At 26.4% G+C, this 22212-nt stretch overlaps 3 protein-coding genes and 1 pseudogene across 5 annotated transcripts; 1 reads left to right on the forward strand and 3 right to left on the reverse strand.

Annotated features, from left to right (window-relative positions):
* Positions 1-697: 697 nt before the first annotated feature.
* Positions 698-1135, reverse strand: LOC112594887 (annotated as a pseudogene).
* A 2635-nt stretch (positions 1136-3770) lies between these two features.
* Positions 3771-7613, reverse strand: LOC112594880. Its single transcript, XM_025339893.1, has 3 exons — positions 7213-7613; positions 4348-4532; positions 3771-3981 (listed from the first exon to the last, which is right to left on the reverse strand). The coding sequence occupies exons 1-3, from the start codon at positions 7373-7375 to the stop codon at positions 3784-3786; spliced, it is 546 nt and encodes a 181-aa protein (XP_025195678.1). The 5' UTR covers positions 7376-7613; the 3' UTR covers positions 3771-3783.
* Positions 7614-7697: 84 nt separating this feature from the next.
* On the forward strand, positions 7698-17067 carry LOC112594879 (importin-11). 3 transcript variants are annotated; one of them, XM_025339890.1, is made up of 20 exons: positions 7698-8093; positions 8923-9078; positions 9181-9281; positions 9341-9454; positions 10531-10753; positions 10829-11000; positions 11061-11324; positions 11546-11701; positions 11789-11829; positions 11897-12079; positions 13648-13980; positions 14065-14229; positions 14459-14651; positions 14721-14800; positions 15022-15179; positions 15286-15382; positions 15444-15610; positions 15678-15770; positions 15907-16063; positions 16220-16321. In XM_025339890.1, the coding sequence occupies exons 2-20, from the start codon at positions 8950-8952 to the stop codon at positions 16319-16321; spliced, it is 2928 nt and encodes a 975-aa protein (XP_025195675.1). In that variant the 5' UTR covers positions 7698-8093; positions 8923-8949. The 3 variants fall into 3 exon arrangements, with proteins under 3 accessions (XP_025195675.1, XP_025195676.1, XP_025195677.1); XM_025339891.1 differs by lacking the exon at positions 7698-8093 and adding an exon at positions 8802-8822; XM_025339892.1 differs by lacking the exon at positions 7698-8093 and having other exon boundaries at positions 8950-9078; positions 16220-17067.
* Positions 17068-18344: 1277 nt separating this feature from the next.
* Positions 18345-21940, reverse strand: LOC112594881 (inorganic pyrophosphatase). The gene is made up of 8 exons (XM_025339894.1): positions 21748-21940; positions 20839-20954; positions 20576-20782; positions 20444-20507; positions 20051-20113; positions 19239-19449; positions 19055-19161; positions 18345-18462 (listed from the first exon to the last, which is right to left on the reverse strand). The coding sequence occupies exons 1-8, from the start codon at positions 21938-21940 to the stop codon at positions 18434-18436; spliced, it is 990 nt and encodes a 329-aa protein (XP_025195679.1). The 3' UTR covers positions 18345-18433.
* Positions 21941-22212: the final 272 nt, after the last annotated feature.

Below are 22212 nucleotides of genomic sequence, written 5' to 3' on the forward strand. Positions count from 1 at the left end.
TACGGTATTACTTCGTTCGGTGCGTACGCTATATATTTAAAAATTTATTGGTTAAAATTGTCAATCAACTATAATATTTCATGTTGATAAAAAATAATTATTGTTCTATCACATTAATTATTATTAGTTAACATAGTATAGGTCAGCGGTTCTCAAACTGTGAGGCTCAAGTATTTAATAAAAGGGAGGTGCGATATAACATTAATATTGTACATATTGCTTTAGTATTAATATAATACAGTAATCCGACACATATCAGACCCGCCTACTGCGGATTAACAAAACGCGGATTAGTAGGGATTCACAAAAATGCATTTTACTTATTGAATTTACATTTTATGTATTTAAAATCTTTCAAGTGAGAGCAGTTTTCTTTTGTTTATTAGCATTTAGTCTGTTATTACTTAAGTTTTATCTACGGTTTGTCATTATCGATGTATTTTTATATATAAATACATAATGGTACTACATATGAGTTTATGCCGGATCTGAACGTATGTACTGAGATTCTACTGTACTATACACTAATAACAATTTTCATTTCATTCATTCAAAGAGACACAATTTTTTTCATTTTGAGAGCTTGAATCAAAAGTTTGGGAATAAGCGGATAGATAATAAGGTCCTATTAATATTATGTATGTTTAGATCATATTAAAAATATAGAATAATTTATTTAAATAAAAGTCATGTTTTTTTCTCATAAGGCCTACAATTATCTGTTGAAGGTTTTTCGAAAAAAAAAATATACTAATTTTACCTTTTTCAAAGAGTGAAAAGTAGGCTAAAACAGCCTATTTGAAATACATCTCGCCCAGCTTATACTTTTCGCAAGCAGTCGATGAAAGACCACAAACTAGGATGTTGAACTCCCATTTCGACATTTAGTCGTCAGTTAGCTGCTTCAGCATGGTTGTTAGTCCTATCTTGACCATTCTAAACTCGTAAGTGTAAATTCCAAATGTGAGGTGGGAATAACGCTGTCCGATGACCTCTTCCGTTTCTATAACTCTTCCAACATAATTGTCCTCAAACCAGCCAAGTAACGGTTGTAATAGCATTCTGGTAAGTCATCTAATTGTTGTATAGCGGCATCTAGATTTTTGATTGGAACAAATGAAAAAGCTACGATCATTTTTATAAATATTGAAAAATCAGCATCATTTCGATCATTTTTTTATGGAAGTTTTTTGTTAAACAACCGTGAATTTCAGCGTCAGGGTATTATTCTTTTTATGGTATTAATTACTGATAATTCAAAATCACATGACACTGATTTTGGATTTAAACCGGATTTTAGTAAATTTAACATATCAAATAATTTAAAGTATGTTTTTTCCTATTTATTGGACAACAGTGCATAAATTAATGGATGAACACCATTTAGGGCTTCCGCAAGAATAACGTAAACCTGTGCAAACATTTTTGTTGCTACTTTAAATGTCCCATCGGAATACCAAACTTTTGAAAAATGTAATATTTCTAAACTCTTAGGTCCTCCAAAAATTAATATTCTTTTTTCACTAGGTCTGCTATCGTCTAATAAATAATTGTCCGATATGCCTTCAGACTGTGAATAAACTTTGTATGAATCTGGTATCTAACTTTATCATATCATTCGGTGCACTTGTGCTGCGTGTATTTCATTCCGTTTTCTTCAAACTCTTTTTAATGCTGGACCACTTTGAAATGCTACCTACATAGTTATAAAAAAAATGGTAACCGGACACTTTCCCTCGGACTGTTTTTAGCTTAATAGGATATTTCTAATAATTTATTAATTGCTATTTAATTTAATTTTTAGAGTGCTTCAAAGATAGTTATTGACAACCCTGCAATTGATTTGGGTTTTAGATACAATTATAAATTTCTATGTTACCTACTAAATAATAATACAGCATATTAGTTACCTATTTCTATTATTTTGTTTCAAGTAGTTGAATCGATCAAAAATAATTATCAATAATTTATTATATTAATAAAAAAAATATATCAAATAAGTACCTTGGATGCTTGTGATAATCCAGGAATACATTCATTTATCACTCTAGATGTTGGTTCCATTGTTTCTCTAGCACGTTTTTTAATATTGCACACTGCGATATTTGCTTCAACTTTAGCAGCATCAAAGTCATGAGTATGATTGTTTATATACTTAAGAATAATTAAGTCTGTTATACCAGTATGCCTTGCATTCTATTTTATATCTACATCTCCAAAACCATTTTAAACATTACAACTAAAAGCGTCAAATAAATACATGAAACCTTCATTCACAAAAACTTCACCATCACGATTCGAATTAATTAACGACATTTTTGTAGATACACATGTACACAATTTGCACACAACTAACTCGATTGTACGTGTGTTTGGTCGTGTATCACTGTGTTTTGATAAAGTGTGATATAAATGGTTGTAATAACCAATAAGATAAAAGTTTTATATTAAAGGTATTTTTATTATAGAAGTACCTACCTGTTGCGTAAACGATAAAATTCAATTTATAGACAATAAGTACGTAATAAGTACTAATCAATAATAATCGATAATGTTCGATATGATACAATAGCATTAGTTATATTGTAAACAAATATAATATCAATGTCATAATCAAATTTATAAATAGGTAGGTACCTATAAAATATAAACAAGAACTATTCATTTTTAGTTGTTTTTTTTAATTTTTTAATTTTTAAATTTTTTATATATATATGTATATATTTTTTTTTGACGTCTAATTGTCTCCACGTCCAAACGGCTACGTCTATTTGTCCCTATTCGTATTAAGGTACATTGGTAGATTTAGGGTTTTTATTTTTGAGACAAATCCAAGTTGTTAAACCTCATCAAAGGCCTGAGATATATCTAAGAAGGCTGTCTTGGTAAATTTTTTATTTTCGTAACCATTTACTATGATTTCGGAGATCTGTTGTGGTTGATGGGTTGTTGAGTGGAATCATAATCATCTGTAATCCATTATTCACATAGTATACAAAAACCTCACCAGTTTGTCTTTCTATCTATAGTGTAGATATTCTTAGAAATTAAAATAATGAAGTTTTACTTAACACTTCATCGTTCAAAAGACAATCACAAAACAATAAACAATTTAAATTTTAAGCCAGATGATATTTATTAAACGGTTTAGAACTGTAATTACCATTTTACTGTAAACGATACATATATGAGTAGGTATCTACATTCATTTTTCTAACTCGTTGTTTGTTTATTGCAAAACATAATATTATAGTACCTAGATAAAAGGTATATTCCCGTGTATTATGGTTCCAAGTCAAAATATCTCCAGTACAAAATATCTTTAATGGTAATAACTTCCATTAAAACATTTTAATATTTAGTACCTATATTTTATATTAATATTAATGTTTTTATAACATTAATTATTAAAAGTAGGTAAAAAATATATTACCTATCATATATTTTTACTAATACTAATCACTAATGTCTAAAGTAATTACTAAAATTACTGAAATAGTAGTATTTTCTACTAATAATGTTTAGAAAATAATCCCATAGACTAAAATAAGTAATGTCATTACACTGGTCACTGACCAATTTGTATTACCTATCTGATATATTTTTCACGAGTATCTACGATTACAAACCACGATAAACGACTTTATCGACGTAACGACTGTACTTATACGACAGTGAGTCAGTATACTGTACAGACACACAGATATTTTTACGGAATTATTTTGACCGGTCACCTAGGTATATACCAAACAAAAAACATGTCAATGTACAGTATGGTTTTTTTTAAACATAAGCAAAATGTGCAGGACCAACTGGAGCATGATAATCGTTGGGGTCGCTCATTCGACTGGTGAACCGGTTGTCTTTTTTGAACAGATGCGCTAAAGGTTTGTGTATAGGTTGCTTAGCTTTATCGTACTCGTATCGGTTTACCGGTACGGACATACCGTTTGTATTGTACAATGGATATTTGGCGCATAGCTGCAAACATGAATAACACCAATCATTTTATTTTAATATTTCTTATTCAACTGTACAATTTAGATTATTTAGTTATAGTAAAAGTCTTAAAAAATTGAATTGCTTTAACTTAATTAATTCTTAATTTGTTACTCATTCGCAGGATACTAGGTATATAGTTTCTCGATAAAGTAATACGATTAAATGAACAAAATTATAAATGATATATAAAAATATAAAAGCAAACACTTAAGTTATTTAAATTATTGATAACGTTTATTATTTTCAATAATTAAGTAAAATATTTATCTATAGATTTAGATTTTTTAGAAAGCAACTTTGGATGGTTTTAACAATTTCTTAAAAACATATTTCGTGCCTACATACTTCTTCATCCAATTGTTCTCCAATTTCTTTTGGTTTAAATCCTTTTATTTGAAATGTACTGTTGTACGTTGTTTCAAACTGTCCATTGTGATCATAAAATGTCTTTGCTTTAATTGCCAAGTCATTCATTACTTTTTCAGTCATTGTTTTCCACAAATGTTCTTCAAACTCTTTTCTTTTTCTCTCTTTAAACAGAAAATTCGTCAGATCAATTTTGTATGTACATTGCATTATTAATTGATTATTCTGTGTAAATTGTTTTTCATTGTTAATGCTCTGAGTTTAAATAATTTCACACTTTTTATAATTTTTTACTGCACTTTGTCCAACATATACTTACCTATATACTATAGTATAACGTAATTATAAAATAATAATACGAGTAGGTATATAAATGTAAGGACAAGATATTACGACCAACGAACAATTCCTTTAGTCCATAAAATTATTTATAAAATTATTGTTATTTCATATATAATATATAGTTAGTACTTAAAGTGTTTTTTAAAACAACTATTATTATTATTAATAATTACAGAACAAAAAAAGTTTATAGGTAGGTATATGTGTGTAAATAAACAATAATTGTCATACAATGTTCAAAATTCCTAGATTTATCCCTTTATTACGGGGAAACATAAATATTTTATTGTACCTACATATTTTTAAAATGTTTTGAAAATATTAAATTCCCGCGTGATGAATTATTTTAGTAGTGTAGTCACGTGAGAACTATTAGCAGAATGTAGTTTGTAGCCATTCCCGAAATATATAAAAACATAAAAATGATTTCAATGTTCTGTGAACGTATTACGCAAGGCGTAACCATTTATATTGAAACTGAAATTGAAAAAAAATGAAAGAGTTAAAATTTGTTGAAAATTTTATTATACGTAATATAGATATTGAAAATAATAATTTGGAAATTTCAAGCACATTATACTTATAAACTTATATTATTATTTTTGGAAATATAACAAAATATAATATTAAAAATTGTTTGAGAACTAAATATTTTATGAGTAAATACCTAAACATACACTCCATTTTTCACTCGTGATAATTTAATAATAAAGTAAGTATTTACTAATTGTGTATCACCACTCACCGACTATATAGGTAGTTATGACATTTTATCTATACGGACTCAATTCAAAGATATTAAGATAATAAGTTGGGCTTAATAGTAAATTCAAACACATAAAAGTAGTATAGACTTAATTTAATATCACCAGGTAATGAATACGATGACCAAGAAAATAGATACTATTGTTTGATATCGGCTAACAGGCTCGGTTATACTTATATTACGTTCAATACATACCTTTTCTAAACTTTCAAATAAAAATAAATAATAATAAGAAGTTTATTGCTTACAATTTATTAGTATAGATCATACTTCATAATTAATATTTCATAAGTATACGTGAATTATTTATAGATTCTGAGCGAAGCGATAAAATATATTTTTTTTATGATGTATTTTTTAAATTTTTTTTCGTACATAACTACATGATAAGTTGTCGATAAAATGTTTCAATTTTCATAATTAAGAGTGGTTTTGCAAACAAAATTGGATCTAGTTTGTACTTTGAAGAGATAAAATTGAAATATTCTAATATTCATAAAAAAATATTTGTAATATTACTATATTTTCTATTGGTTATGATTTTGATACATTATATATTTACGAATATACAATTACTTAAAACTTAAAAAGGAAAAAAAAATTTTAAATTATGTTTAAGGTGAAACTGATTAACAGAAATAAAAATATATAATTTTGACATAATCAATAATCATAATTGGTTTATATGAGATATATCCAACATGTCGTGTTATTCATTATTTTAAGTTACGTAATGATGAATGAAAAGCTATTTTAAATATTACTATAAAAGCATAAAATCAGGGATTATTAAATTCAATATAATATATAGGGTTAACAGTATTAAATTCGTTCAGTACTGATTGCTGATTGTAGTTTGTGTCCAAGGAAAATAAATTTGAATGTTATAATTACTTATAAACCTAAGTATAAATTATTATTCTTTAAAAAGTTTATTTTATTTATTACAAGTAATATAGGCTATTGGTATCGATAATATATATATTATATTAACGTATTATTCATTATATTTTAATGAAATTAAATTAAATTATTGTTTCAAGAAATTAATTAATATTTATACTGTTGCAATTTATCGTTATTTTTTAATATTACTTTAATTTTAATAAATCATTATCAATTTTATAAAATATAAAAAATATATGCATCTAAATCTGTTTAGAAATATGACAACTAAATTTCGTGACAAATTTAATAAACACTATCATCATAATTGAAATCGTCAATATATTCTAGTATATATTCTAAAAGTAAACCATGAAGCATTAAACACACAAAATACAATATGAAAAGTTATCTACTATAAAAATATTATTGTCAAATTGGAGTACAAAATACAATACGGTATTATTAGTACATGGTTATGCTGTTATATGCAGGCATATAAAACATTTTTATTTTTATGTAGGTACTTACAACTAAAGATGGTTTTCAAAAATATCAATTAGATACCATAGGTTTTTGGAATAGGTGTAAACATAAAAGTTCGCAGACTTTTTGAAAAAAAAAATGTTTTGCTATTATACGATATACCACTTCTGCTAAGATATGATTCTCTAACGCTTATATGTCTTATGATATACAGATATTACTATTGAATAATAGTGCGATATTATAATTAAAATATTTGCAACACAGCTCTCAGATCTAGTCCAAGTTGGTTCAACGGTAGGATTAACACAATGAAATTTCGGTAGCTTTTATTATAATGTAATATATATAATATGTAATGTAACCTTTATCGTTAAGAGGTTTTTCTTCGACGGTCTTAGGCGGCCGGTAAGTCTCGTGTGTGGTAGACTGCCGAGTACCTTCGCTACAGCTTCCTGGCATCTCAAACGTCTGCCGCCGGCTACTGTTCTTGTGCGGTCGGAGGATCTTTCCCTCGCCAGCAGACATTATTGTATGGGTAAATACTTATATAATATTATCATAAACTTATTAAACCGAAATAAAATTGATCAGGTGGTGCAAACGTATTTAATAGTGCATAATTGCATATCATTAAATTTTATGACACCATCTGTATGGTAAATGATTTACTCTCCCCCGATTCGCTTCAAAACAAACGAAATCCTCGCGTCGGTCGCCACGGGTACCATGCGTCACCGCTGCCACCGGTATCGATCATGCGCCTTCGTCGATTTAAGAACCACTGGCGTGCCGCAAATACCGTCGCGCACCGAAATGAGGTTAGGATTAATAAACGTCCGTAAAACATACGACCCACCACTACCAGTCACCACTCGACCATTCGGCAATCATCACATCTCTGTATACTCTATAGTCAGTATTCTCAGTAATCATTGCCATCGACAACAACGTAACATCCCAGTAGAACGCCGCATCATAATATCATATACCTAAATACTACAGCTGCTACTTCTATTAAATATTAATAATAAAGTATTTTATCGATCATCGTCGTTGCGACTGTCGTGTAATCATCGCAGCATCGCTGTGACGTTATTAAGTATTTATATTTTACGCAAAAAAGTCGTTTTTTAAAAACGTGTGTACGCTCGCGTGCTGTCTGTGTGTGCAAAAGAGTGCAATGTCGATCTTTTTTCGAGTTTCCCGTTCATCATGTCTCGAAGGATAGTAACCGGCTAGTCAGGTACCCCTTTTTTCTGTATTACAAGCCCCCATCTTTCGAATCGTGTCCGTAGGCTAGTCGTATTGGCGGGAATAAGGATGGTTTATCCAAAATTATTTAATTTTCCGCGTGTAAACAATCGGTTTTGAATGACCTCAGCAGAGATTGCACGCACTCGAGGGTATTCTGTTCTGCCTAGGGGGTGTACAAATTGATAAAGTTTATTTCTGTGCTTCAAACCAATTGAATGCCCAAGTCATCAATTTGTATCCTAGTACAGTCAATTCTCAGATGAACAATTTCTTTGAACTACTGTTATTCATTTTTATTAGATATTTAAACCTGATCATACTTTTTAAACATATGTTTTTTATCTCAGAATAAAAATTGTTTCATTGATAGACTATATTGGCTACAGAATTTGATTTGTAAAATTATCGTCGAGGGTTCATTAAACTAGTCAATTATTATCCACCTAGGAAGTAGGAGCCAAAAGGAGAAATTTTGTTTAATATTTGTAGGTTTATTGTTATAATTGATAGTATCATCATATGATTAGATTCATACATAAAGGGCTTGTGTTAAGAATGACTCAACACAATTATACTTTTTTTGTCAAATCAAGAAAAATTTCAAATGATCAAAATTTAATAGGCTTAAACAAAATAGTTAGAAACTTTTGAGATATTTTTAAGTATGTTTGTTTGAATTGTAACTTTGTATTTAGTATTATTTTAGTCATCATAATAGGTAATATTTTTTAAAAAAAACAATGTTTTTTTTTTATGCTTGTTGATATATATGATATAAATTGCCACTTTGCAAACCATTAATTTATTTTTATTTTTAGAATAATTGTTAACTCTACATAATCAAAATGGAAATTGAACAGTTAGTTTACGAAACACTCTTGCAGGCTAGTAGTCAACATCCTGATATGTTGAAACCCGCAGAGCAAAAACTTAAAGAATGGGAAGTAGAACCAGGATTTTATTCAGTGTTATTTGTAAGATAATGTTTTTTCTATGGCTAATATAAATTGTATTTCATTAGATACCTAAGTAATTACCTAGTACCTACCATAAACATACATCTTGTTGATTTTTAGAGAATATTTTCAAATCAATCGTTGGATTTAAATGTTCGCTGGATGTCAATTTTATGCTTTAAACAAGGCGTAGAAAAATATTGGAGAAAAAACATTGAACAGTAAGTACCTATTATACAGTATTAGGTTTATAAATTAATTAAATCATGATCTTTTATAGTGGTATTTCCGAAGAAGAAAAAGTTACTCTAAGAAAAATGTTATTAACAAATTTATCAGAACCTGTTCCACGACTTGCAACTCAAGTTAGTGTAATCATTGGCAGAGTTGCAAGGTAATTATTTTTTTTCTTGAATACTTTAGTTATAAAATTAAGAGTGTGTAATACATTCATCCAAGAAAGAGAATATATTTTGCTTATAAATTAAGAATTATTTAAAGTTACTATATCTTAGTATTTTAGAGGTATATGATTTTTTTATTGTTTTAAAAAATATCTTTTGGTGTATTAAATATCATTTAAAATAGCTCACTTGTAGGATTTAGTTTTTTATTTATTTATATTGAACTTTACAAAAACTAATTATTTCTATTTCTCAATAGTTTTTAAAATTTAAAAAACATCAAATTATATGAAGAAAGTCCAAGCAACAATCCTACAAATCATGGCTTAAACAAATCCTTGACCATTATAGGATTAATTAAGTTTGTGTTTTTGATGAAAATAGTTTTAAAGATCTAATAATGTAAAATGTTTATCATTTTATGTGTATAAAAATTATTATTTTAATAGATAAAAAAGTTATTGTGAAAACATTTTTTTCAACACTTATTCTACTTATACCATTATAGTTTTAGATATTTTATATCTATTGCTTTTTTTAATGATTATTAAAGTTTATAATATTAAACTATTAATCAATTTATCTACATCAATATTAAAATATATTTGGATTTTAATAAGCAAGTTAATCCCTAAGAATTTTTACTTGACCGCATAGGAACTGTAAGGAGGTGCACTTTCACCTTCCTGGCTTTTCAAAAAAAAAAATTTTAAATTGAATGATATTAAAAATATTTTATTTTATATAATTGTACTTATTATCTATTAAAAAATTTTTTTTAAACAATAAATATAAATGCCTAGGGTCTTTTGCAAATTCTTCAATTCAAAAATATATCTATGTATTTAACTTAAATAATTTAAGCATTATTTAGAACAGCATATGCTATGCAGGATGCATTTTCCTGACAAAATTCCTGACAGCGCTTATGCTAAACCAAATAACTTCTTATAAGTTGTATAATACATAATATATTTTTTGTTTTTGTAAATTTATTTATAACTTGTTTGATTTTCCATTCTTTATATGTTAATTAATTGTTTAATTTTGTCTTATTAAATTTTAGATTGGATTGGCCATATGATTGGGAAGATCTTATGCCAGAACTAATAGAGCGTATTAAATACGATCCACAAAATCGTGCATTATTATCTATGCATCATGTGGTCAAATCATTAGCAGGCAAACGATTGTATGATAGTATAAGACTTTTCCAAAATGCTTCCAGCCAACTCTTCCCAAATTTTTATAGTCATTGGGAACAAAGAACAAATGCTTTCATTAAAGAGGTAAATGCTAAAATATATATTAATTAAATAATTTATTGCAAATTTAGTATAATAACATATTTCTTTTTCATACAGATGGAACAAGGAAATATATCACCTTCAGTAGCTAAACTTTTGGAAGATGCATTTTATACTCAAAAAATTTTATCTAATTTTGTGTTATATGGTTTTAAATCTCCTTACCCAAATGATGTTAAACAATTCATTTTGGCTATTTTCAATAAAGTTCGGCCTATTATTGCTTGCCGTAAGTTAATGCAATTTTGACATTCAATTCAACTGAAATTATAAATAACTTTATGTTTAGGTGCTTACTATCCTGATTTAGTCGAAAAATTTGTATGCCGAATGTTTAAAATGTTAATGGCAATCTTAGAAGATCATCCAGCTGAATATCTAGATTTTATTCAACCAACTGTTGAACTGGCTTATTTCTATGGTTTTACTGCTGATGGAAATACTGTCGTCTTTGAAAGATTCTTAATTCAACTGTTTAACTTAACTAAATTAATATTAATTTGTCCTCAGTATAAATTGCCACGTACTAATGGGCCTATTTGTCAAATGGACGGTGAGCTATTTTATTTTCCAAATATTAAATACTTTTATAATTTACAAATAGATTACTCGAATGCTATGATCAACCTTTAAAAAAGCCTAATGTAAATAATGTATACTAATTATGTTTTAATATTATCTAATTTATTAATTTTTTTAAAACTAAATTTAATGTTGTGGTATTAATTATGGTATACAGTATAAAATATAATATTAATATTAATATTATTTTAGAAAATGCAAAAAGAATATCAGCTTTAGCAGTTCAACATAAAGCTTCTGTATTTAAATCTGATCGATTAATGATAATGTGTCAACAATTAATATATAAATATTTTTTACTTACACCAGCTGAATTAGAAATATGGGATAGTGATCCTGAAATGTTTGGTAAATGGTTATTTATAATTTATAATTATTAGTTAAAATAATTTATGGAGTGTATCATAAACTCTAATTACTTATTTATTATTATAGCTACTGATGAAGTAGGAGAATATTGGAAGTATAATTTAAAAGTAAATGCTATTTAGAATTTTCTATAGCAATTAAATAAATATAATTAATACAAATAAATTTTTTTAGGCATGTACAGAATCACTATTTATGTCATTATTCCATGAATTTAGAGAACTGTTGACCCCAAGACTTGCAGCAACCATTGAGTCAAATAGAGAGTTTGTTGACCCTAATAATTTAGAAGCAGTTTTAAAAAAAGATGCCATTTATAATGCATTTGGACTTACTGCATTTGAGATGTTTGATATTGTAAGTATAACAGTATCAAAAATACATGTCAGTATATATTCGATTTTGGAATTGTTAAAATAAGTTCATAAGATTATGATTTTTTTATACAATACAAGTATATTAATATACACAATGATTTTTCTAATATTTTCTGAACTATAAAGAAAGAGAAGCTCATAATAATTTTAAATTAAGTTTCTTTTAATGTTAGCTAAATGATTATTTTTAAATAACTGCATAGCATTTTTAAGCTATTTTTTTTGTCAAAGACAAAATCAAAATTAAAAGTGTAGTATGATGTGACATTTAGTTTTTAATACTGCTTTCATTACATGTTCTAAACAAATGCATTCTTGTGCTTAAAGTTTAAATATGCAAAATCATTGTAATTTATTAAATTCAATAATATATCATTGTAAATAAAAAACAATTTTGAGTGGAGACAGTTTGTCAGATTCTTATATCATCCAATTAGTTTCATGATATGTTTTTTGGTGTTGTTATTAAAGTAATTAATTCTATTATTAATATAACAGTAATTAGATTCAATTTTTTCTAAAAACATTGCATTTATCATATCATTTATATTTAACTATAAAAATAATAAATGTAATTTATTACATTATTTTGATATTAATTTTTATGTCAATACTACTTTACCTTAAAAACTTATAAAGAAATTTATTTTCAAATCTTAGGCATGGAATTTTAACTCCAAAATAATTTACACATTTTTGTAATTTTGACAAAATTAGTTAAAATTTTAACATAATGCTTTGTAAATTTACAAAAATTTCTGAGAATTTTTTGGTTGGTTCTCCAAAGTATCAACTAGATACATTTTGCTACCATAAACCGTCCCTAAAGTATAAAATTAAATAACTCTATTGTTTCAAAAGGTACAGGTTCACCACTAGCCAGTTTGGGAAGCTAAAATAGTAGAAAAGACTTACCTTAGGTTGACCAACTGTTATCAACTATAAAACCAATCAAAACTATGAATTAGTATATTATTTCTAAGTTTTATATTAGTATGTAATAATGATGTTAAAGCTAGTTTAAAATAATTTAAAGAAAAGTGTTAATCTAAATGTGTGTACACTCAAGAACATATTTGTTTGTGTAAGGTTTATACTGAAAATGATTGAGTATTCAGATGGATTTTGTTTTTCATGTATACATAATTTATGGTGTATATTGTGCATCTTACAATATTTGGCCCAAGTCTAGTTATTTTTCTCATTTCAGCTATAGAATGATATTAAGTTAAAGTTAACTTTTATTGAAAAAATTAGTATATTTTGTTTAAAAATAACTAATACATGGGCATTTGTTTCTTCATAAAATCATAGTAAGCATTTTCACTTAACTCTGAATACCTAGAAGTGATATAAATCAACTCACCATTCAGTTTATCTTATTTATTTAAACCTATTCATTAAATGTTTAGTAGTATCGTTGACGTGAGCTAATGCATGTTCTTTTGTATACACAGCTTAGGATTAATTATTCTTAAATATATTTAATTGAAGCTATCCGAAAGAAATTTAACTTGTTTTTTAATTTTGTTTGATTGTATTTATTAGATAAATTTTGATGATTGGTTCAATACGACATTACGCCAAGAGTTAATGGAAACACATGGTCATTCACGTGTATTGAAGAGGCGCGTGGCTTGGTTGATTGGTCAATGGCTTACAGTTAGACTAAATCCTGAATATAGACCTGAACTATACAATATTCTTATTGGACTTTTAAATCCTGAGCAAGATATGGCCGTTCGTTTAGCTGCTACGTCCACTTTACGTTGTGCAATCGATGATTTTGATTTTAGTTCTGAGCATTTTATTGAATATTTGGAACCAATGGCATTCTCGTTGTATAAGCTTTTAGTTAGTGTCCGTGAATGTGACACAAAGGTATTAACATATCTATATTATAGTATGGAAGTTTAAAATACTTTTTAAACACATTATTCATTTTATATTATGCTAATGTTTTAGTTAAATGTGCTACATGTCATGTCATTTATGGTGGAACGATTAGGTCCAATGGTAGAACCTTATTTTGATTCTTTACTTCAGTACTTGCCAAAATTATGGACAGATTCAGATGATCATCACATGCTACGTTGTGCAATTATTTCCACATTAACACAAATTGTTAGAGTAAGTAATTTTATATTGGTTTACTATATAACTAAATTATTTACTCTATCTTGCAAATAAATAAAAATATGAAAATTGGTGAAGTTAGTAGTTTAGTTAAATTTTCCTTGCAAAAGTTTTCCTTTTCATCAATCTAGTGTTATGCACCAATGTTAATTGTTTTTTTCTTCATAAGAGTATTTTTATATATTAAAGTTGGTTATAAATATTTTGTATTTTACAATTTTAGGCTATCCGAACAAAAAGTGCTGAGTTAACCCCATTCCTTGTTCCTATTATTCGATATAGTGTAGACATTAAAGAAAAAGCATATATTTATTTACAAGAAGATGGTCTTGAATTGTTGTTATCTTACATTGAATCATGTGCAACATACAATGATGAAATGCTAAGTTTAATTAATTATCTCCTTCCATTACTAGGTAAGCATGAATTTAGATATTTTTTTATTTCAATTTATTTTATTATTTTTGGATTTTTTTAAATGACAGATTATTCAACTGAACATCTAAAAACTGGTCTTATGATACTTGAAGCTTATGTTCTAATTGCACCAGATAGGGTCATATCGGCAAGTATACATTTTTGTAATCCAAGAATAATGCTTATAAATATATAAATACAATAATATTAAACAATAAATAGCTAATACTTTAAATATAGTAATTTAAAAAAATGTAAGGTTTTTTGTTCCTGAATATTCTATTATCTTTTTCATTATTGTTTATTATCAATAATTATAAATTATTATAGTTTATAAATAATATTAATTTTTTTTTTTTGTTGTTGTAGGAATATGGTACTCAATTATTTAGCTTAACTACATCTTTAATGAATGATTTAAAAGATGAAGGTATCGTTTGTATATTATCATTATATGAAACAATTATAAAAGTAAATTTACCACAAACTATTGAGTTAATGATGGCAATTTTAGGACAAAACTTAAAGTAAGAATAATTAAATAATTATAAAGATGTACTGAAAATAAAAATAATATTAATACATTCATTAAAATGAGAACCATTTTAGTTTATAAATGTACTTGATTTTCAGGTGTTTATGTTCTGGTGAAATAGGTTTAGCTGTAAATAGTTGCCGGTTATCTTTGATTGCTAGAGTTATATTAAATGATTCAAGTATTTTTATTAAAGTAATGAATTCTTAGTTTTAATTTTGTCTGAAATGTATTTTAAATTATTAATTGTTCATAGGTTGTAGAACATTTATGTATGACCGAAAATGGAAATTTAATGAATTTTGATAATGTGCTCAGTAGAATAATTGAAGTTTGGTTAGAACGAATGAATCAAATTGTACAAAATGATAGAAGAAAATTATTAGGTCTTGCTTTAGCATCACTTTTAACTTGTCAAAAAAAGTGAGTTATTTGTTTATTTGAGTATATTGTTTTTAATATTGTTAATGTATTGTTTATTTTGTTTCAGACCAATTTTAGAATTATTTAAAGAAATCATAACTGTGTGTGTAGAAACTTTAAATGACATTATGAGGAAGACTGATGATGGACTTTATGCAGAGTTAGTAAATTATTCATTTTGTAATTTATAATGTACAGAAATATGATAAATAAGGCTTGACGTTATAAAACATGATTAATATTAGATTACTTATGCATCCATTTATTTTATTAGCTTTGTTTATTTGTTTAAATAGTTCCATGTTAATGACTGACGATTGCTCCAATGTAAGCTCACGAGCAAATTCTGAGTGCGAATATCAATATGAAACCGAACACAATGAACGTCAAAGATGCCTATCGCTCAAAGACCCTGTCCACTGCATTCCATTCCATAAATACCTGCAATCTCAAGTAAGTAGTAAACATTATCTGAGGTATAGTTGTTTATATAAGTATACTGCGATATTTTAGCAGTTGTAAAGGACTTGCCAAGACCCCTAACACTAATTTACACTTTTCATTTAATTATTGTTCTATTTACTAATAATTTTTTCAATTGCTTCACAGTTGTTGGCTTTACAAAACCAAATCGGAGAACAGCAATTCCAAGGTGTTCTTATATCCAAGGTCGACAGTGATATACTTGAACAACTCTACTTGTATATGTAATGTGCTGCAGTAGATTAATGTTACGTTCTCCGTTCTTCTACTTTGCTTAAATCGACTTTTTATACAATAATTATATTATGTTATACAATCTCTAACATAACTGTGGGACTTGAAGTTTGATGTAACAGTTTTGAAATATTTGAAAGAAATGATATTGTTTATTCATCATCTTCGTAAATATTATTTATATAAGATTTTTTACTTGTATCCAATGTGTCCGATCGATAGTACACACGGATATTAAATTATATATTCACAGTGAATGTTTCAATATCTAATTGATGAAGCAAGCATACCATATCCATCAACTATTTTACATTTTTAGTAGTTTGCCATTGACCCATTGAGAATAATAAATACTAGTCATTAATGAAAAGTATAAAAGTTAATTAATTATAATTATTATGCTATTGGTGGCAACTAAAATCTAAATTTTTAAAGTCTGCTCGCTATCGTCGTCAGCTATTGTTTGCACACATTATTTTTGTCTTTCAATGTATGTTCACTGAAAATGGTTTCATCGATAACGTGTAGTTGAACCAGTACCAAGTATCACCTTAGTAAAAATTATGTTTGCTTAGTTTCTAATATTACTATTACTGTTATTATATCGGTTACCATTACGTTATTCTGTTCAACATCGTCTGTTGGGCAGAAGAAAATGCTAGACATTATTTGATTAATTTCTATACGTGATAATATTTTGTCTTGTGTTTAATTCTTTTTAATTTTAAATGGGCAATTTATTGCTGTTAAAAATGTTATTCAAGTATTTATACTTTCTATTATCATAATAAATAATTAATAGTGCATGTATGTATTTATGTATGTATGTATGTAAAAGTATATTATAATAATTAATAATTATACTGATTATAGTTTATTTTTAAGTTTCACAGTTTTGGACTTGCATTAAATCAATTTGTATACTCATGAAATTTACAATTTTTATTAACAATGCAACACATTTCAAATAACTTTATAAGACATACCATCAAATTAAAAAAATATATATATTTAATAAAATTATAAATGTTTATCATTAGTATATTTTATATTACTGTTTAGTGTTTACACATTATTATGACTTATATAGTTATACGTTGTGTACTTCTCAAGTGTTATTTCTTACTCGCACAACCTTCAAAATAGTAACATTGTAAACGATAATAAATTATTAGTTCAAAGTTCAAGGTCACTAGAATCAAGATAATGAAATTTATTATTCTAACAATAGCAAAACATTCAACAATTGAACAATGCAATGTAAATTGAAAAAAATCTATTGACTGTAGAAACTATTAAATATAAAAGAAAACAATGATAAATGGATTAAAGTAAGGTACAGAAAACAAGATAAGCTTACAATGATTACGCCTAATTTAATTAATTTAGAATTTTTTTTCATAGATAAATATTTTGTGATAATGTGAAAACTTTAAAGCTTTAATTTTTATAATATTAATTACTTAACATTCTACTAGCGTTTCAATTTTGCCAAATTATACATTTCATAACCTCATGAGTTGAAGTTACTAAGTTAATAAAATTTATGAAAACGCCTACTTAAAATTGATTCTTATTAAACTTAAGATAGTAGTAGTGCATTCAATTCATATAATGTTTTTATTATGTTGGACAACATCAGTTTGTCAAACATCTATATGCCTGTCATGTGGTCAAGCCACTTTTCCATAAACAAGTTGCCCAGTTTTCTTCTTTACTCAAATAAAGTATAATAACAATATTTTGAGATACTCCTATTAAAAGCTATTTTGTATGTTATAATAGAATATGGTAACTAAAATTTATTCTCAAGTAAAATATTAAAAAACAAATATTTGAACAAAACACCTTTACGATTTATTGAAATACATATTTTGAAACATCAAGTTTATCGTGAGTTACAATATTTACAGAAGAAAAAAAAAATACATAAATATACTTTATTTTATGGCAATCTGAATGTTGTAACAATAATTAGGAATGAATACGAGTTTCATATAAGTAAATACAAAAAATCTTAATATTTTCCAAAAAATTTATTTATTTTGATACCACTTTCTAATTTCACCAAATAAATAACTGCTGATCTTATGAAAAGTAATCATTTTATAATTTTACAAAATGCCATTTATCAACTGCAACAGAAATAGTAACATGAATATAAAACCAAGTTCAATGACATTGAGCTGCAAAACTACAATTTAAAAGTAATGCCATTGGATTTAATGCAGAACAAAACAATATCAACTGTAAAAACCAATGAGACATAAATCAGTATTAATTTAATTGTTTTAATGTATAAGGGACTACAAATTATATTAACTAATTCATGAATTTTCATTATTTAATTCAATATATTATATTTGTTTTAATAAGCAAAGCTCAATTTTCACATTTGTAAGATAAAATAGTGTCAAAGAGGAATTAATTGGCATTTAATCCGTCTTCATAAAAAATTAAGTCTCAGAAGTGTGGGAATATTTAATACTTTTACAGTTAAGTGTATAATCTATTTTAAAATTTAACAATGCCAAACACAACTTCATAAATGTTTCTACGTGTCATTTAGTTTAACTTCAGTATCATTTAATTAATAATACATATTTATATACATGATTTAAACCCAATGTCATTACTTTTTTTTAAAAATAAAAACTTAAGTGAATTGTCAAGAATAATATGAGCTTGACTTCTATTATTATTAAAAATTAATTAATCTCAATTTACCTTCAGGTAATAATGGGCAAGGCTCAGATAGTGGCAAACTCTCTGATAATATTGCTTGAGCCTTCTCACTGTCAATAGTAGAAGCATTATTCAATGTCGTGTTCACACTAAAATCAATCATTATTCAACAATAGTTAAACTAGAAGAAACCATTAAAAAATTGTTAATATAAACATTTCTTTACCATGACAAGCCATCAGTGTTTTCTTTTTGTAATAATGTTTTCCAATATTCGTGAGTATCACTGACTATTTTTAAAGCAAATTCAGCATCTTTGGGTTCACCATTAAATGCAAATTTGTTTTCCGGTTTGCCATCAGGAATTTTGTAAATTTTTAGCCATTCAACAGTGGCTTTTAATAGACCAGGAAAATGTTTTTCAATGTCTTTTATATCTAGATATTAATATTATAAACATAACTAGAATTAGATCATAAAAACAATTAATAATAGAAAAAAGCAATGGAGTGGTAATTTTAAAACTTTTATATTGGTATTTAGTATTTGTTTACAACAGATATCAATAGTAATAATAATTATATGGTATTTTTAAATTTAGTATGTAGTGAGCAATGATGATTTTATAAAAAAAACGAGGTTTTAATTTTAACAGTTCTAGATTAAAAGTTCTAACTTTCATGCAGTCATAAACTATCATAGTATGCATTATAAGTAAGACTATGGACCAATTATAAACACGTGTAATTTAATTTAAGCACTACAAAAAAAAAAAAATTTTTCTAATATTATTCTAATTACAGACCATTACTATTTATATTGAGGACAGACAAATATAGTTTATACATAGTCAATAATTACTTGGGCATGCATAGTATTTCAATAATATAAAATATTTTTGATAAATTTTTACTCTCAGTATATTATTATTCTCAAAATATAAACAAAAAATAACAAATGCTAATAATATGTATACTAAAAATACCTAATACCTAGGATAAGGTATTATACTGATTTATATATATTAAGTATAATTACCGTTCACCTCAGGAGCAATTGGATCTTCTACATTAATAACTAGTATCTTCCAATCTGTTTCACCTGAAAGTTAATTATATTTATTAATATATAAAATATTCTTAAGTTTTAGATTCATAGAAATTCATAAGCAATACTAATAAAATATTAAAGCAATTAAATACATTAATACATCTAATTTTTATGTTTGTGAACTGTAAAATATTTTGTTTGGTTATAAATAATAAAGTTGAGTACAATTATTGCATATTCATGTATAGCAAAGATTATATTAATATTGTTATTTTTAAAAATATACAATAAATTCTTGATTATAATATTTATAGTTGATATAGTTTAAAAAAATAAGTATTATATTAATATATGTGTTTAAATGCATTGTATAATACTTGCCTTCATCAATCAATGCAACAGTTCCTAAAACCTTTACTTTCAGTACTTCTCCTCGTTTTGCTACCTTAAAAATAAATAAACATGCTAAGCAATATGATTTAGAAATGTTTAAGGATAAAATTTTTAGCATACTTTGTACCCAATTTCAAGTACATCTAAAGGATCATTATCCCCTTTACACCCTGTATGCTCATCCAGTAATTCAGGATTTTCCCAAGTTTGAGGCAATGCACCATAATTCCATATGTAACCTTTGTGTGGGAACACATTTGGTACAAAACGTAATTTGCCTTTTTTAGTATCTTGAATTATTGGGTTAAGACAAGACTTTGTGTTGATCTAAAAAACTTATATTTTATAAAACATTTTTTAGTTTGATTAATAGGAAATTTAACCTCCATTTTTGCATTTGTCCATCTAGGTATTTCCACCACCATATTGAAAACTTTGCCCGTGTTATCAGCTAGCAATGGAATATCATGGAATGGTGAAACTATACCATTTTCATTTTCTGCAATAAAAATTAAACTTATAGAGTTACAGACTTTCAATACATCCCCAATATGATAGGAAAACTTGATGTAAATAAAAAAAAAATTAACCTTTACCTAATACATTTATATTATGATATAGTTTTATGATTTGACATTTTTTATAAATTTTACAATTAATTTTAAACTCAAGTATTTTTGATGTATATTTGTCATAATAATTTTTTGAAAAATAAATTAAAAATATCCTTATATATATTTTTTTCAACTGTCAGAACTTAAAAATTGGTTTGACAATCATTAAACAGTCTATTCTTTATAACAGTTTATAGCCGTTAGTGTATTAGGGAAGTTATAGGTAGTGTGCAGTGCTTCCAATTACTTTTTTGGTTTTTAATAATTTATAAATATTAATTTTTTTAATAAATATAAAGGAATTTAAACTGTTTTAAATGGTTTATGTAGTAGGTACCTATTTTAAGATACCCAACTAGTTTATTTTCTAATCCTACAAAATTGAATCTTAAACTAATTATTAATAATAAATTATATTTAATATAATATATGCACACGAGATAATTTATATTATGTGTATAAAGTTTAATTGCAGGTGGTGATCATTTATAAATAAATAATAACAGCAACAAAGGTCAGAAAAAATGACCTTGAATTTTTAAAGATCAAGAATGAAAACGCACAAATGCGGTAAACTACTAATAAGTCATAAAATAATAATACACTCAAAATACCGAAGGTCGTTCTGAATATGTACATTTAATCTTACGTAGTTACGTAATTTAATAGTTGACTTACTAATGTATAATTTGTAGTCAATTGTGTTGGGCGAACCTCTCTCTTCGATCTGGTAAGTCATTTTGCTGTATTCTTTGATTATCGAGCGACGAACCGATATCAGAGTATTAAACGGACTGACTTTTCGGATACCGTTGTGCTGGCGGAATACGGAATGTCGGATAATATTATGGATGGCTGTTCCGAAAATCATCTTTCCCGAATATTATCAGCAATTGTGCGGCAATAATTTTTCGTAAAAAAAAAAACGTTGATTTCGATCGGCGTATGTCTATTCTCCTTGGTCGTCGTTTTGCCGCCAAAACAATACGTTGAGTATCATAAATATAAATCGAAACCTGTGCAGAAGTCAATAGCTAGTGTATTATGTATAGACGTATAGTATACTACATACATTTAGAGTTAACTGTTAAGAGTTAAGACAGTAGTTAATAGTTATTGGTAGGACATCAAAAGTGTCAAAGT

This window comes from Melanaphis sacchari, unplaced genomic scaffold (genome assembly GCF_002803265.2).
Source record: "Melanaphis sacchari strain LSU unplaced genomic scaffold, SCAv2.0 Contig244_pilon_pilon, whole genome shotgun sequence".
In the NCBI taxonomy this organism is placed as follows: domain Eukaryota; kingdom Metazoa; phylum Arthropoda; class Insecta; order Hemiptera; family Aphididae; genus Melanaphis; species Melanaphis sacchari.